Source organism: Amphiura filiformis, chromosome 3, assembly GCF_039555335.1.
Source record: "Amphiura filiformis chromosome 3, Afil_fr2py, whole genome shotgun sequence".
NCBI classification, from domain to species: domain Eukaryota; kingdom Metazoa; phylum Echinodermata; class Ophiuroidea; order Amphilepidida; family Amphiuridae; genus Amphiura; species Amphiura filiformis.
Genome location: NC_092630.1, coordinates 82167998 through 82186711, shown reverse-complemented (window position 1 = coordinate 82186711; position 18714 = coordinate 82167998). Strand labels below are relative to the sequence as shown.

General features: G+C 39.1%; 1 protein-coding gene across 1 annotated transcript; it reads right to left on the bottom strand.

The window, feature by feature from the left end:
* Positions 1-5602: 5602 nt before the first annotated feature.
* LOC140149261 (mitochondrial tRNA-specific 2-thiouridylase 1-like) lies at positions 5603-14875 on the bottom strand. The gene is made up of 10 exons (XM_072171509.1): positions 14726-14875; positions 12302-12467; positions 11066-11262; positions 10065-10237; positions 9571-9624; positions 9226-9292; positions 8415-8515; positions 7704-7845; positions 7238-7320; positions 5603-6674 (listed from the first exon to the last, which is right to left on the bottom strand). The coding sequence occupies exons 1-10, from the start codon at positions 14808-14810 to the stop codon at positions 6543-6545; spliced, it is 1200 nt and encodes a 399-aa protein (XP_072027610.1). The 5' UTR covers positions 14811-14875; the 3' UTR covers positions 5603-6542.
* Positions 14876-18714: the final 3839 nt, after the last annotated feature.

Genomic DNA, 18714 nt, shown 5'->3' with positions numbered 1-18714 from the left:
GCTAGATGACATGTTCACATCAAAACGAAACAGTATTGATACTTGGGCACTTAGAAGAGGTCGAAAGCGGAGGATAGTGAACAGGATGAAAGACATTGAATTAAGAAGAGAGATGTCAAGGCAAGCTGCCAACAAAAGAGACAAAAGAAATCTCAGAAGGAAAGGAAGGACAATGAAAAGAGGATGAAAGACGTTGATGACGTTAGCAAATTTAAAGACAGTGTTCCCAGACTTATAAGAAGACATGTATCCAGCTTTTGCAAAAGCAATACAGGTACAAAAATGTTCAGATGAAGCAGGCAAACACCGGGGCAAAATACCGGCAAGTATTACCCTATAGACCACTTGGCATGTGACGTCATTGCCCGGCAGTATGCGCGCGAATTATGGAAATTTCAATTGTTCTTTGCCCTGCAGTGTGCATACGCATCGTAGTTTGCTAAGGGCACGTGCATTTTAAATCGCCCGCCACATTTCATATAGTACACGAAAGCCAGTGAACAGTGTAGCGGCCTTTTCAAGCATATCGATAGACGAGTCCCTCGCCTTTGTTGATAAACAGTGATGTCAAGTGGTCTATACCGAAGGCCGGTACCGGTACAATACCAACTTCGTAGGAGATTCTATCATTAACAACATTAATAAACATGGTTTGGAGAATACCAAGGCGAATTGCTTACGGGGAGCTAGAGTTGCAGATATCAATGAAAAACTAGAGAACATTAACATCACTCAGTACGATTGTATCATTTTATATGCAGGTACATATTATTGCACCACAAAGCAAAACTTATGGAAAGGGGGTAATGGACTTAAAGAACATGCTCCCAGACTTCGGGTAAAAGCGCTTAACACGAAGGTGGTCCTCTCCACCGTTTACCCATGCTCTGACAATACCAGACACGACAAATGAGTGAGCATACTTAATGAAGATATATGGAATATAACAGATCAAGAAAATTGTACTATCACAGAAAACAATCACTCACACTCCGATTTGGATTATTCCCTTCATGATCAACAAGGACTTCATCTTTCTAAGTCAGGAATAAATCGTCTCCTTATGAAACATAATAAACAAGGCACACAAAATAATCATGTCACAAAAACCAGCGGAATCTAATGATCATGCACCAGAAACAAGAAGACAACGACCACGAACTACTCCACAGCGTCAAGTAACACTGCAAACTACGCCAGACTGCAGACTACTTTCTGAGGAATTGCGTATTGAGGATCGAGAAGATGATCCATGTGTCGGGAAATTCCCTTTGGTGATCTTGCATTAAATAGCAATGGTGAACAACTTCTTTATTTTTGTAATGACTCAAATCTAGAAATTCTAAACTGCTCAAAGAAATGTCATGGTAAAATAACTTGGTTTAGAGGTAATCTTCAGAGTATTATTGATTATATGCTATATTCTGACAACTTCAAGGAAAGAGTTTGTAAAATGATTGTTGATGAAGACCATAATTATAGTTTAGGGAGTGATCACAATGTTCTTTTGTTGACATTGAATATTAAAAAGGGTAATAATAAAAGGTGTAACAATTAGGTTCGGTTTAATTGCATCTAGTATCGGAGTCCGCTGAAGGCATTAGCTGGACTAGATATAATCCATATCACCCCCAAACCTCACCCAATAACTAACATGATGCTCAACAAGCTACAGTTGTTTACATCATGCACCTCTGTTATTATCGTCACTATATTAACAGCATGGAGATTCTCTACCATTCATTGTAACAACAGTGAATTAAACTCAATGCCGTATACCTTCATGTTCACCACAGGCTAGGCCAATATTTCAGCTCTTCATTATACTAATAGTGTAACAAAATTTGGGCCGAGTAATTAAGACAAATTAAAAATTTGTGTCCAACATGACAAGGAATCTCCATGGAGCTGAATTGTAAAAATTGGAGGATCTAAAAGTGGTGTATTTACCAGTAAAATATGCTCCTCATGATCGTGACTCATCTGATTGGTGAACCCCTAATGCATGTGCATGCAGGTGTGTACATGAGAAACTGTCTTCGGCATTGTTCGGCAGTGCGTATTTCGTCGCCGATTAATCTTCGGCACTCTTCGTGATTGTTTGATGGGACTGTTGTCCTCATATTTCATATCCTCACGGATCTTCTGAACTCTTGTGATGCCTGATTGGAGTGTTCCTGGTTCCCCATTTCTCCATTTGCTTCCGTTGTGTTATTTTTTTATTCATATCCAGAGGGACTTAAAAATCCCGGCCCACGCCTCCTCATTTTTCGGAACCCCTATTCTTTTACAAATTGGTGTCAGGAGTGGGATCATTTGGCATTTTTTTTAGATTACAAAGATGAATAGCTACCGAGATACAAGCTCTGATGAGGAGGGGGTTCCCCAGGACCGTCACTCAGTTCCCATGCCTACAACCGATGAGGTACTGCAGCTTAGGCAACAGCTACGACAAGAGGCAGAGTCTCGTTTGGAAGCTGAAATGAGAATCATCGATTTAGAGCATGAAATGGGATTAGACGGCAGCAAATCCAAGGCGGGCAATAAAGATGTGGTACCTGAGAAGTATGATGGCCAGGGAAGTATTAAGGCCTGTTCCAGACTTAATGGCTGGAACTGCAGAATGGCACGGGAGTGGTTGGCTGCCCGTCTAATGGGGTCAGCGACCCGTATCCTGGATGATGACTATCCAACATATGCAGACCAGAAAGAGGCTTTACTCAACGCTTATGGGCCATCAGAAGGCCCAGACAATTATGCACTTGAATTTAGGAGCCGGAAGCAAAAACCGGGGGAAACCCTGAAGGAGTTAGGGCAAGCCATCCGGGACTTGGTGAGTTTGGCATACCCTGAGTTGCCTCCGGAAGCCACGGATCGTTTAGCCCGGGAGCAGTTTAAGGAGGCAGTGGACGATGGAGAATTGCGCCAAGCGTTGTTTAGAGCTAAGCCAGATACCTTGGAAGAAGCTGTTCAGGCAGCGCTGGAAGGCGAAATGTTCGCCAAAAGTGAGAAGTAAAGAGCAAGGGCCAGCCGAGGATCTGTAAAGGAAATCCAGCTATTGGAGGCAAAGGTAGAGAAGTTTTCTTTCGTGTATCCAGAGTATCCAGAGTCAAGACAAGCGTAGATGGATCTTATCCAATGATTTTGCAATGATAATGAGGACTCATGTCACACGTGTGCGGGTTTAGCTGCAATGCCGTCAGGACTTACTCATGCATAGTCATACAAGCGTAGCTCACTGGTGCTGGTGTCTTCATTATTTTCGGACGTAATGAGGACTCACATGTGTGGACGCTATGAACAGGACTCACTCATGCATAGCCATATCACAATATATGCCGGCTGGTTCATTCATGATGGTGACCCTTGACCTTGAACAGGCCTCATACCTTTTGAGCACCCATTGGTGAGAATGGGAACTAATAAATGACTCACCCAGCACATACTGCACCCATTGGTGAGAATGGGAATAAAAATATGACTCATCCTGCAAGCCTGGCTAAATATAAATACTGGTTTGTTTACATTGTACCACTCACCCTGTTTACCACTTTATTTACATCATAACAGTGTGTTACTTGCAGACACAACATGATTCTTTTCGTGTGTGTTCATACAAATGTGGTGAAATCGGTACATCAAAATGACATTGTGTTTTTAGTGTCAGCTTGATCCTTAGTTTATTTAGTAGCGTAAGTGATTTCGTTCATATATTGTTGCTTCCGTTGTGTTATTTTTTTATTCATATCCAGAGGGACTTAAAAATCCCGGCCCACGCCTCCTCATTTTTCGGAACCCCTATTCTTTTACAAAATGGTGTCAGAAGTGGGATTCTTGTTGTGCTCGCCTTATTCTTTTACAATAGCAATACTTCAGTAGACAAATAGAATATTAAGTAAATCACACTGCTTAGTTTACAAATTTTATTTGTCTGGAGACATTCACCCAAACCCTGGACCTATGTCAAGTTACGTAAACTCTGATGGCTTTTTCATCTGATACTTCATGGGAGGAAAGGCAAGAAAGACAAGCTAGTCAACGAATTCTTGATGGCCACATCTTCAGCTTACAAAGCTAACTGAAGAACAACAAAGTAACTATGAGTTGGAGGTTCAAAGCTTCAATACTGATAACAGACTTCTTGACTATGATGACACCATCAGTGTTGAGGTGTGGTACAAAATGGCCTTCAATAAATACCCAACCTTAGGAAAGGTAGTAAAGGCAAGGCTCTCAATATTCCATGGCCTATCTGTTGAGAGTAGCTTTAGTATTATGGGCGACACACTGGACCCACAGTCAAGCCGAATGAAGATGTCAACTCTGTCATCACTGCAAACTTTAAAGTATACATGATGGCTAGACACCAGGATGCTGTTGAAGCTGTCAAAGAGCCCAATCATTTCATAACATTCAACATGGACCGTGCTGCTTGAGTATAGAAAACTGATTGTGCAGCTAAAGTACCAAGGAAAAAGGTAGCATCCAAGGCGCAGTACAAAAGAACAGCTACTCAAGACAAAGCGTCTCCAAATCAGTTCGCATCAAAATGGAGGAAGCTGGCAAGACAGAAAGCTCTGGAAGTACTTGTTGCAAAGAAAAAGAAGAACGCTCTTGCATCAAAGAAGCAGCGATAGAAAGTTTAAATATTTTTGGAGTGCTGGTAAGTGTAGTGGCATTTAAGCAGTGCAATGTCAATAAATTGTTAAAAATACATTTTTGCAAGCTCATTCTACCCTCTGAAAAGGGCATTCCTAGGGCTAAGAAAATGGGCATGTAAGTATACTAAAAATATACACTGCTGATAAAGATGTTTACATTTACAGTTGCTATTTTTTCTGTTGTGTCATAATACTGTCATTTTACCCTGCGGGTCTTAAAAGTGCTAAAACCCAGGAGCTTCCGGGTGCGCTTCCCCCTGGACCCCCGCTGGGCAGCTGCCCTTGAACCCCGCCAGGCGCAATAAGGCGGCTCCTGCACCCCCAGCCACGAGGGCGAGAGCTCTGCTTGCTGCGCTCACTACACTTTGCATTGGTCAGTTTACAATGTTCAGTTTTTTTCATGTAAAGTCATTCTCATGCCTGAAATGAATGCCCACAGTGTAAAAAACAAGCTATTGTATTTACAGACGTATATACCTGTGATTTCCAAATAGTTGGTATAGCTTAAACCTGGTTAGATTCAAACATACCCAGCTCAATTGTATTTCACACCTGACGGACCAACTTATGCCTTATGCCCTTTTGTCATACGGCAGCAGTATATACATAAAACTTTGCAATGCACATTCCAGATCCAATGTGATAAATATTATTCAATTTTGGCATTCTGAAAAAAAAATGCTGGAGGTACTTACTGTTTAGGTCCTCATGTCTGACAATTCAATATGGAAAAAGTCTCATATTCTTATACCTTATTTTATGGGGTTATATGAAGCCTTTTTTCTGAATTCTGCAGTCTGTGATGTAAATGTAAACAGACTAACCACAAACAGTCAAATTCTGAGCATCACCCAATAATAAGGGTCGATTGTTCCATGAAGTGCGAAAGATGAAACTGCTATGCACATACCGTGTATGCGTATAGGCAAACAATGCTGGCGTGATTGTTAGACACGCACAATTGGCCCTCATGAATATGCAAAGAATTCACAGTATACAAAGCATGGACACTTTAACTGTTAATGAATAGTCTCTAGTAGTCTGGGATATATATAATCTAAATTAACAAGGTCATAAGATTTATACCCAGTATCAAATAATACAGGAATTATTTGCACCTTATGGTATGCATGTTTGGAATTTTGCTTGACTAAACTGCTTTCACATCTTCATCTATGTGATTATTGGATTCACAAAATTGATAAATCAGCAACTTGATCTCAAGCTGAAACTCATTTGTACTAAGTATATCCACCTCATACCTTGGTTTCATAATAACGCAATCTGGTTTGTCAAACATGGGTGTAAAATAAGTTACACTTAAAGCCATATTATAACATTTGCTGAGGAGGATTTCCTCGATATTTTTCAAAATTCTGTTTTTCTTTATTAAACCAACATACCCTGCAAAAATCAAGACCCTAGGTGCTATAGTTTAGTCAAAATCTGAGATTTTGAATAAAATGCAGGAACCATTGTTTTATTACTACGATGGAAATATTAGTTGAACGCATACGCAGTGTTCATAACAATACGTACATGGCGTGTGGGACGATGATCGAGTGATACGTATTGGCGACATCTGTGCTGGTAGTAAATTCCAATTTCTTTGCTTTGCCTTAGTTGTTCGGCTCAAAATTAAAAAGGGGATATGAAAATGTTATAATATGGCTTTAATCTATTCCAATTTCTGCAAAATAGAATGCATGTGTGTGATTATCTACAATTTTCCTCACACAGAAGCAATTTCTGTTTCACCTTGAAGTTCTGTCACACTGCCAATACTCATAAACATAATTGCTTCACATGAGCAACTTACTATCCTGGCAATACTCCCCAAGTTGCAATCGGCTCTGCACCTTAGCAGCAAGCTTGGTGTATTCATGTAGCACCAAACTCTGGTTTCCATTCTCCCGATTGATATTTCTTCCAGTTGAGTGTGTATAACGATGGCCCTGGTTTGACAATGACGCCACTACCTAAACATTCGTCACCAAGGTAGAATACTGCATACTGTGAACGACATAAATTTAATGATTTGATTTGATTTATTAATAATCCAGGCAAGCAAACATACAAAAACAGAAAAAAAATCCCACAGGATAAATTTAAAAAAAATGCTACAGGATAAGTATCAAAACTATTATATATTATTTAAAGGAATTAGAGGGAAATAGCAAGTAATAACTGATATGATCAAGTATTATAATATCTCTATGACATCTCTTGTACCTTCAACCAGCCAACTATCATTGTGTGTTCACATAACTTCCACACAATGTTTTGTGTGCAGGATGACACGTGTGATCACAAACACTGACCGACACTGACCGACCTAAAGAATTCTTAACTTCAATACATTAAATATTAACTTTTTAACATTTCAAGTAAAACATTGTCTAGTTGAAGTTTATAGTTCTTTAAATTTAATTATGAGTTCTGTTTAAGCAAATTAAATGACAATGAATAAATTTTCCATTATAGCCAATGAACTAAAAAAATACACTGTACTGTAATACATTGATCTTACAGGAAACGAGTCAAGCATGACTCCAAGGAAAAAGATGTGTACCTACCTGACCAGGAGTAATCGCCCGTAAAGGTCTTGATAGGGATACAATCACAGAACCCATACCACTTAATGTCAGGGTACAGTCCACTGTGCAACAAATCACACAAACAATTTCAATATTATGTCCTTGATGAAGCCATTATTTTACAATTTAGCCAGCTTGGTGCAAATACAAATGTCATACTGTAAACATCCCAATTTCCCCATATATTCTTAATGGTATATTTGTTTAGTGCTGAAACAATTCACTTGTTATGTTTGCTTATTTCAGCTACATAGGCCTACACACTTGATAAACATATTGACACATTTCTTATTTCATACATGCTTGGAGAAGCCCTGAGAACACACACATTTTAAGCATACAATTTGTCATTTTAATAGCATTCCATAAGTTACATTCTCACATTTACTCCAGTGTCTTGCTAAAAGCCTTGATACTCAACAGAAATGCATCTGCATAAACTTACCCAAAGGGTCTGAATGCTGGAAACGGAAGCCACAATCCATCATTTGGTCTTGCAGTAGCTTACGGGGTGGTTGATGAATCCAATGTACTGGTCCAGTAACAAGAGACTCACAGTATAATGCAGGGTGTTTACTATTAGGGGCCTAGAAACAATGCAAATATCACATAGACATTACCATACATTATTCAAAGAGTAAAGGCACATATACCTTGGGTAACTTATTGCACATGTTATAATGATACATTGTGTGCTGTGTGTATGTATCTAATCCGCTGCACAAAGCACATAGAATATTGAAACAAATACTCAAATAGTAAGAGGATAACATAATCACAATGTATGAGTTTATATGATGCCACTCATTAATATGATATCAAATTATGGTCAGATGAAGAAGAATGGGTACTGAAAGGAAACTTTTTCTGCAAAAGTGTTATGTCAAGCAAGCCTTGGGTCTAATTTTGCTGAACATGTATCCTTAACCATCTTTACCATTCCAGGACTAAAACAATTTGACACATGTGCATATCTTTCCTGTTTCACACCATCTTAAACATGTCCTGCTTTACAAATTCTGTATTTTTTTAGTGCAGTGTAATACAAGACACATTCTGTCAGTGTATTTGGATTCACTTCAAGCTCCATAGTGATGTAGTTGCCTATTTTGCTTGTTGCAGTATTGGAAAAATGAAATTAAGTTAAGATATTTACAACAAAGACATCATTGGTGTTCGGATTCTTATCTACAACAAACCATGCCTGTGTCAAGCCACCCATCTTGGCTCTCTGTCCAATGGTATACAAGAAATGACCTGCAATACAAATAAACATACATGTTTATTTTGCTATGTATCAATAATACAAATGATCAAAATACATGTGCCCCTGGAAACAAATTGAACACAAAGTGTGGTTTGGTGACTGGGCAAGAAGTACACACTTAACATTTTGGAGTCAATAATACTGATTTGCCCGAAATATATGTAGTCTGTTTTTTCTGAATGTTAAACTTGTTGAGGACAACATATATGGTGTGATCAAGCAAAATCAGTCACAAGTAGGAAATATTGATTTTCAGATATAGCCAAACAAAGGAAATAATTTCTTTTGCTGCCTATTGTTTTGGAAACACTGCAACTGCTCATATCTTTGGAACTAAGTGTTCAATTTCAATGGGGTTTTCTGTAAAATGTAGCTTTACAAATGATTGATGCAATCATGTAGAAAACTGAAAATTAAATGTGCCTGACTTAATTTTGCTTGATCACATGGTTCACACCACATTTATTCATAAATTGACTTTATAAACAAAAGTTGATATTTCCGTGGGGAAGATGAAAAATATCATTTATGACATTCCTATGTTTGTTTGCTGCCCAGGTTCTTCTTGTTGGGTGTAACATACTTGGGAAAATATTTGGTCACAAATAAATGTTTCATGTGTTTACTATTTCAATTCAGGCAAAGGTTGGAATACTCAAAACTACAAAATGAAAACAAATCTCTCTCACAGAGCACTTACCTTCATGTTGTCCTATAGTTTTGTTGTCTTCAATAGATACAAACTGTCCTGGCTGGGGTTCAACATACTGAAACAAAATATGTTTTAGTCTTGAATGTCTACGTACTCTTCCAACAGCATATATAAGCAATATAAAAGTCAAGGTTCCTTTTCACATTTGCCCACATGGCCCAGATTGCACCGGTTGTTGTGGTTTTGCCTTCTTTGCATCCAGCATAAATTTACATCAAGACAACCAAGCAAGTTAAGTCCATGTAACAACTTGTGCACTGAGTGACTTTGTGGCATCCAAAATTTAGGCATATTTCTCAATTCAAACATAGGATAAAATTGAGTAGTTCTTACCTCTTTGATGAATTTGTTGAAATTTCTTTCACCAATAAAACAAATTCCCATGCTCTGAAATCAATATATGACAGTCAACATTAAAAAGGAATAATAATAATAATGACATAAAATGACCATGCAATTAAGTTATAATACAGGTTGTTAGTGCAGAAAGGGTATGCATTCACCGCTATATGGCCATAAGGCCTATAAATAAGAAAAATCCTCAAAACAGTACCTGCTAGATTAAGTTATAATACAGTTATGCCAACCAAAACATTGCCAGCATGGGTGTCTCTGCTCATCTTCTCAAAATGTTGTGTTCCATTATCTTTAGAAATTTCCTCTTTTCCTCGTCACATTTGTTTCATGCTTGATCATTTGCTGCCTTTGGATTGGTAATGAAACTTAATCTCTCTAATCCCTACTGCATGTACGACTGAATTTTGATCCAACTTTCTATGCTTAAATATTTAATTTGAGGCATAGAAAAGAAATAAAACACAATTCACCTCTTTTCTCTTGACTATTCGCTGAAGTCCAGCTTGTTCAGCAATCTTCTTGACAACATCCTTAGTGAGCTCCCCCAGGGGGAATGTAGTCTTGTGCAATGCTTCTTGGGTGATTTGAGACAAGAAGAATGTCTGATCTTTCCAAGTGTCTATAGCTTTCAGAAGTTTTATACCTGTACAAATGCCATCAAAGAAAAGTAACTGATTAACTAGTTGCCACTAAACTTTGCTTTATATTGTCTGTTATAAAGACTCACTAGCAGGGTGTAGGCAGCATGCAAAAATTACATTATTTTGACCCATGATCAGGGAGAATTATTGTGGAAAACAGGTTCTTTTCCCCTTTTCTTTTCCTTTGCCATCCCGATTTTCCCTTTCAGTTTTTATCTGCCCCAACTACCCCCTCCCCATGGCTATGTTACTGCTCATTACCATTACTACCATAACCACACAAGCTCATCTTTGGTTGTAAATCAGAACCTTATTTGTTAAGATAGCCTATACAAGTGTAAGTCCAGTAGAAATTTGGTTTACTTGAAATCACACAAATATGTTCAATTACGTTGAAAGTTTCAGCTAAGGTGACAAAAAACTGTTTTACAGCCCCGGCCGACCCAGATTTTATTTTTTAAATTTTGCTCAAATCATGTTAAATCAGTTGTGTTTTTTGGCCAAAATTAATTGATTTTGATTGACTTTTTTTTTAAATTTAGAACATTTTCAAAATATGGTTGCAAAAAAATAATCAAATTTTTACCAGATTTTCAAAGTTTGGGTGATATTTGCGGGTCATTTTAGCCTCCAGAAAAAAATCCTGACCAACCAACCCTATACTTGTAAAGTCTGTTGGCCCGTAAAACGGTTTGGGTTTTTTTGAGGAAGATGGTAACCAAGTGTCCAGATTGGTCAGGTTACCACACCTCTTGGGTTGTTGACGTGTTTTGATATGACCAAAATAATGATAAGGGCATCCTCCCATTTTACTCAACAAACCAACATACCTTTTGCTTGTGGATGGTCTTTCCAATTCTCGAAATTCAGAATATCAGGCTCTGTTCTTGCATAGTGTCCTGTACCCAAAGCATCAGCTCCTAAATCCTCTATGGCATACTGTATGAACTTATCAAACTTGATATGTTTATTGCATAGTATGTCTGGGTTGGGAGTCATTCCACTCTGGTATTGCCTCAAGAAATCACTGTGAACAGCAAATAAAACATCACTGAATGAGTGCAGAACAACTAGGTCTCTCTCCACACATTTCAATGTCTACAATGTCTACCCATTGCCTTTATATTGACATAGTGATCGTGATATTGTACAATCCAATCCCATTATAATGCACATAAATCTACATTTCGGAAACACCCTTCATCTCAAATCATAGCGAGCGTGTAGAAGAATTAAAATATCACAGATATACTTTTATAGGTGCTGGGGTTCTTGAGTTACGTTGTAAAGAGGGCTGAAACAACAACACTTTTGTAAAAGCGTACATAACTCATTAACAACAATAAATTAAGCAAGTTTGCAAAGTATACGATTTGTAGAATGAACTTTTGCAAAAGCGTCAAGGTGTTAATTTTCAATAATATATTGATCTAGATAATGAAACTCTTTTTTCAGGTTGCTTCGACCAACAATACCTCGTCTACCCTTAAGTGACAATTCAAATGGACTTAAAATGATGGAATACCACTTATGCTCTTGAGAAATGATGTCATTTTTGACCTTGAGAAAATATGAAATGAATAAATGAAATTTAGTTTGTTTGCCTATGATATATGTATTTGACCTAATTAACACCATCACCCAATAAGTGCACATGCACTTGTGTTACTTACAGCTGTCTAGCCCCCTTTTTTGTGCACTTTCAGCATGTAGTAATTGGTACAAAATTGTTTACTATCACAGAAAACCCCATCTTTAATAACACTGAGTTTCAATGGCTGTGACATTTGTTTTCATTTCTTTATGCTATTACTGTGATTTATAACATTGTTTTACATGGAAAATGTCCATTTTGACTTCCAAGACATAGAACATAATAAGCACCCTCTTGAAATAACTTTAAGAACTTGGGTGCACTAATAATGTTGATGGATTACGACACTCTAGTTTACAAACACACAATGAAGGAAAATTATTTTGTTCGCCAATAGTTCATTATATTTATAAGCCAAACAAACTTCCAAGGTTTAATTCAAATTACAAGCACAGCTCCAAATGTATTGTACCTGAACACATTGTTCCAATATTCCTTGACAAAGTTGACCTCACGGAATGGTATGTTAAGTTTCTGACATACAAACTGAGCATCCTCACAGTCTCTGTCAGCTGCACATTCACCAGTCTCATCCAGAACATCCCAGTTACGCATGAACAGACCTGTTACATTATAGCCTACAACAAAACAGAAAAGAGTAAGTTCTTTAATAGCTTGTTATGGTGACAGGTAAAAAAGTGGTCACATTGATTCTAGTGAAAACCAAATAGTACACAAATTAAAATCTATTTTTTATGGAAATGTTACAATATTGTTTTATATTAAGGGCTTGAATAACAATGTTTTCACATATTTTTTTGTGGGACCTGAGAGCACATCAGACATATTGAATTGCATTTTGAATATGAGGAATTACATGTCCTTCTGATATCAAATAGATTTTTTTAAATTTGCGATATAACACGCATTTTATGGCAAATGATTAAAAATTGATACTTTTGATATTTAACAGTCCCGTAGAATGGGGTGAATAGGGACACAGGGTGATAATGAATAGGGACAAAAGTGAGAAAAGTTTTAAAATCTCATTTTTCACATAAATTTGGTTAACCCTATTTTTTTGTATTTCCTCAGATTGAAATAATCAAACAGTGTTTAGAAAATGGTTCACAGGGTGTCCAAAATAAAATTATCTAAAAAATGAGGTGGTCAAAACTTTCCTGCTTCCACAGCCACTATTTTAGAAAATGAGCTGGAAATTCACCAGGACCTAGCCTGTTAGGTCCTACAACTTTCTCTAAAAGATTATTTATTAATTCTGACAGGAATTTTTATAACAATTTTTAAATATTTTTCAGGTAAAAGTCACCTAATACGGGGTGAATAGGGGCACCCTTGCCACAACCACCCTTACCCCACCACACCCTACCCTACCACCCTACCCTGCTCCACCCTTACCCCACTACCCTCATGAACCTACCCCACCACCTTAACCCTACCACCAGCACCCTTAAATCACTATATCACACCCTGACCCCTCTAGCCTCATTAAACCTACCATCCCCACCGCCCTACCCCACTACCACACCACCCTACCCAGGTTACCACCCTCATCCACCCCTAATACTATCATGCCACTGCCAGAACTCATTACCCCACACCCTACCCCAGCACTCCACCATCCTACCCCACCCATCTACCCCACCACCCTATCCCCTACCCTACCACCCCTATCCACTGCTCCACCACCATCACCCTATCCACTACCTCTACCACCATGATACCTTTTCTTATACCCCACCACCCTGATCCCACTATCCCAACACCCTACCCTACCCACCTACTTCCCTACCACCCAGAACCCTACCCCACCACATCCTACCCCACCTCTTCTTCTACTGACGAGCCTGATCAACGTTGTCAAGAAATCAGATTTTAATCAGTTATGATGGTATGAATTACCCTGACATGTTTCTATTGTTTTTTAAAACTCACGTGGTGTCCCTTTTCCCTCCATGTGGTGGTAAATATGCAAGTACACTCCTTCAAAGTTGTACTTTCCTTATCAAAACCAGTGCTGTCCCTATTGACCCCGGAGTCAGGGGTCAATAGGGACACCAAAATTTTATTAAAAAAATATATACCCCCCACATATATTCAATTTTTTATAATGGTGGATTAAAGGCATCATGGGTGGACATAATATGCCCTCAAAAATTTGGCTCATGGGGCTGCAGGAAAAAAACTACAATCTAGAGAGTGCCAAAACTGTCCCTATTCACCCCATTCTACGGTACCCTGTTTTAGTGTTTTCCATGGGTGACTGTAGGAACCCATGGATTCGATCCATGTACATCTCTGAATACACCAATTTTCACCATGTCCACGTGCAGATATTTCAGAGTGATTTTCACTATTTTGCAGCTGCATGTAGCGTGACCGCTCAACCGAGCGTGGTGCATAATTTATTCCAATAGAACTCAATGTGGCACACGATCGAGGCTCAAGATGACCTTGATGACAACGGTGAAATTTTTTTTTCACTGGTCAAAATTTAGATATTGAAGCAACACTTGTAAGGCTAAGGTTAACTTTTTAAAACTTCCGTGGTCCGAGCTGTGCGCCAAGCGTCTACGGGCGTACACACAGAAAAAATAAGCAATCATGCTGATTGGCTGATCAACGCACTTGACAACAACTGAACAAGTCGGTTGACCCATTGGTTGTCTGTTCGGCGCGTAGTAGACGACCTTGTCACTTTTACGCGATCGCAATTCACCAGCGCGTACCCCGACCACGGTCTATAGAAATAAGTCTGACCCACTTTTAAACGGGATGATCTCGTGTCTGTTGTTCTATCTCATTCTTACCGTATACATTCGGTGCAGAATTCGGAAGCTATACACTCGTGCACTACGTGCAACTTTAAGCTTACCTTTCTTCCTCATAAGTAGAGCTGCAACAGAACTGTCAACTCCCCCAGACATAGCGCAAACTACATGCTTCACTTTCGACATCATTTGCGGTTTTTCCAACCTGCATAATTATTAGTTTAATAACTTTTCAGGGTTATTTGTTGACTTTTTTTAAACCATGTTTACATTACACGAGATGTAGGGTTAAGGTTGCCATATTGCCAACCAAACTTTCCTTATCCCTGTTGCCAACACATAAACATGCGGGGTGCGGCCGCGCCGGCCGGTCAAATCATTGGAAAAGTCGCCCAATGTGTCGCCTACCCTGGGGTGGGGGAGGGGGCACTCGACTTTGAAAGTGACGGGGATGTGCGGACAGCAGTGTAGGGGTTTAATATGGTGTCGGAGAGCCTAGACACCCAAAAAATGTGGGATCAGTGACAGAAGGATCCCCCAAAAGGGTGTCATTCACTGAGACTGGTGGAAATCCTTACCAAAAAAGCGGGTCATTCAGTGAGACTGGGAAAATTTTTGGGCAAAAATAAATATGTTGATAGGCCTACAAGATTGTCAAAAACAAAACGGGTTCATTCATATTTAGTGAGAGACTCATCAGAAATTTTCCCAATTAGGTTTTTTAGGGGTAGGGTAGACTGGGGTAAAATGGGACGCGGGGTGAAATGGGACACTTTTCGGAAATACTTTTATAGGCCTACCTTAATATAGTCACATTTTGCCCATTCTTGCAACAAAAGAACTTTGATATAAATATGTCTATTTATATTTCCAACCAATTTAAAGTAGACCTACCATTCTTCTTTAGGAACTTCTGAGGGCCGTAAGCCTTAAACATCAAAATAAATATTCCAATTTATGTAAGCAGAGGTCACGACTTGAGGCTAAATATCTCATGGCCATGATTAGGCCTAGTGTTTCTCAGATTTAAAAAAAACCTTCTAAAGTACCTTTTTCAATTAAATAAGACAAAAATAATTGTTACTTTCTTTTTCGAAAATTATATAAAGAAAAGTTTAAATGTACCAAATTGATATTTTTGGGAACCCACTATCCGTGGCGGCACTACGGGGGCACTGAGGATATCCCCCCCTGAATATTTTTCCCCCAGTTCTCCTCCCACAATAATGGTTCGTTGGGTTCGTATGGGACCTTGAGGGGGCGCAGCACTAATTCAGCGTCCCATAGGATAACGTGTGAATTCGGCCTACTTCAAGCGCCATTTCTGGCGTCCCTGCAATACTTGGCAAAATAAATTTGGTATCAAATTAAAGCTCTGTTTCTCTAGATTCCAAAACTGTTGTCGGCATATATCGATGACCATTGACTTTTTTCGCTATTTTGCGTCCTCCTCAGCAAATGTTATAATATGGCTTTAAATAAGACAAAAATAATTGTTACTTTCTTTTTTGAAAATTATAAGAAAAGTTTAAATGTACCAAATTGATATTTTGGGGAACCCACTATCCGTGGCGGCACTACGGGGGCACTGAGGACATTCCCCCCTGAATATTTCCCCCCAGTTCTCCTCCCCCAATAATGGTTCGTATGGGACCTTGAAGGGACCGTTCACAACCGGGTTCTTAAACACTTTTTGTGAGTCAATTGAAATAATTGTTTTGGTTTATTAAAGCTAACAATTTATGGTTTCTTTACATACATGTACCAAAATACATTTGATCAACTTTTCAGAAATAAGAGAAAAAGAGGGCGCAACGAGGGTTCTGTTTTTATTGTGATACCCTGTATTTGACACCATCCTGTGGGTCACACCATTGCTCCACCGTAAAACCCTTTATCTACCATACCACCGTACCCTTGACCAACCATAGGCTTTGGCCACCACATGCCAACGTCTAAATTGACCCACACTATGACACCCCTAATCAACCATGACACCCTTGACCAACCAAGACACTCTTGACCCACTACGAGAACCACTTACTCTCAATGACACCTCTTGACCAACCATGACACCCCTTCACCTCCTGAGCCCCTTATCTTGGCACTTACTTGAGAACCAAGGATCCAAAATAAAAATGACAGACATTTGAGACACGGCCCTTTATAAAGGAATTTGATCAATAAGTGATATTTTCAAATTAACGTATAAGCATGAGTGACGTATATTTATTGCTTAAGCCTTCTAAATAAAAGAGTGAACTTCCACTCTTTCAAGGAGTTGAATGAAGGGCAATCCGTTTTTGAGTGGAAAACACTCTAAAATGAAAACACCTTTCGTCACTAGGTCAACAGGTAACGCAATTCAATGTTATAGCAAGGCGAATGTGGAAAATCTGTTGAAAACTACCTAGCACATGTAGGTTTTAAAAGTCAAAACCTCAAGTGTTCCTAACAATATGTTTCAAATTTTATGTCATTAAATGAAAAAGCACACTTATATTGTCCATATACTAGGGTCACTAGAATAAGCAATGGTCAATTCTCTTTAAATTGCAAATCTTGTGCAAATAGTTACTTTTTTCGCCTGTTGTGTCATACGGTTATAAATTCAATGAACTATGACTTTGCTGGAGAGCGCTTACAAATTGATATGAAAAAGGGTTGTCCTCCATTTCACTCTCTCACTCTTTTTCCACTCTTTCCACTCGGTTTACATTTAGAGAGTGTTTATTCGCATGGTATAGTTCACTGTTATTTACAAGCACATTATAATATAAAAAAACTGCACGATTGCTTGCTTACTTGCTTAAGATGAGTGGTGTCCTCGAACTACAACAGCACGCCAAACCCTTCTGTCCTGCATGGCCGTTCCCAAATCCATAACATCCAGTCCAGTGTCCTGTTTCAATACATCCACGTATGTTAGAGGGGTCTACCAGGTTTTCTGCTTCCATGTTTTGGTGTCCAATGGATCAGCTTAGCTACAGGTTCATTTTTGCTTCTGTACGCGTGCCCAGCGAAACGTGTCCTTCTCTCTCTGATCTTCTGTGAAAGTTTCGGTAGGTCACCATACAGTTCTTTGTTCGTGATGTGCTGCTTCCAATTGATGTTGTATACTGTTCTAAGCATTCTTGTGTAGCAACCATCAAGTTCTTTACATAGTCTGGGAGACATAGTCCATGCTTCACATCCATAGGTTAGGACGGATTCGACGGTAGCAGCAAACATACGGATCTTGAATTTCTTTGGGAGAGTTGACCTCCAGATTTTGTTCAGGCTGTTACATGCTCTCCATGCAGCTGCTTTGCGTGTTTTTACATCTTTTTCCGTGCTAGCCATCCATGCACCCAGATACTTGAAGTCGCTCACCTCTTCTAGGTTGGTGCCATTGTTTGTCTGGATAGATATCTGTTGATTGTGGTTGAAAGACATTAACTTAGTTTTTGAAGCGTTCATTTTGAGGCCTACTTTTCCAACCGATGATTCAACCCTTTGCAGTAGCTCTTGTGCTTGGTGGATTTCCTCAGACAACAGGGCTATGTCGTCTGCAAAGTCTAAATCTGTTAGCACTTCAGGTCCGATCCGTCTGCTTCTTCTCTTCTCCAGCCGGAATCCAAGCTGCTCTTCTTTGCCTTCAACTGCCCCTCTCAATGCATAGTCCAATACAACCACAAAGAGGTATGGGGCGAGGGTGTCTCCTTGCAGTACACCAGCAAGTATATCAAACGGTTCCGTTTCTCCATCTGGTGAAACTACTTTTGCCTTGGTGTTTTCATACATTCTTGCTATGCCTTCCACAAGTTGATAAGGGATTCCATAGGCCTTGAGAATTTGCAGCATCTTTCCTCTATGAATGGTATCAAAGGCTTTCCTGAAGTCTATGAAGGTTATTATTGCAGGCAGGTTTTTAGCCTTCACTCCTTCTATGATCCTCCTTAGGGCCAGTATGTGGCTTACTGTTGTTCGGCCAACCCTGAAGCCATTCTAGTTGATCCTAAGAACTTTGTCTACTTCAGGTCTGATCCTGTTGAGTATCATTTTGTTGAATATCTTGGCAACAACTGAGCTTAAGCTAATCCCTCGATAGTTC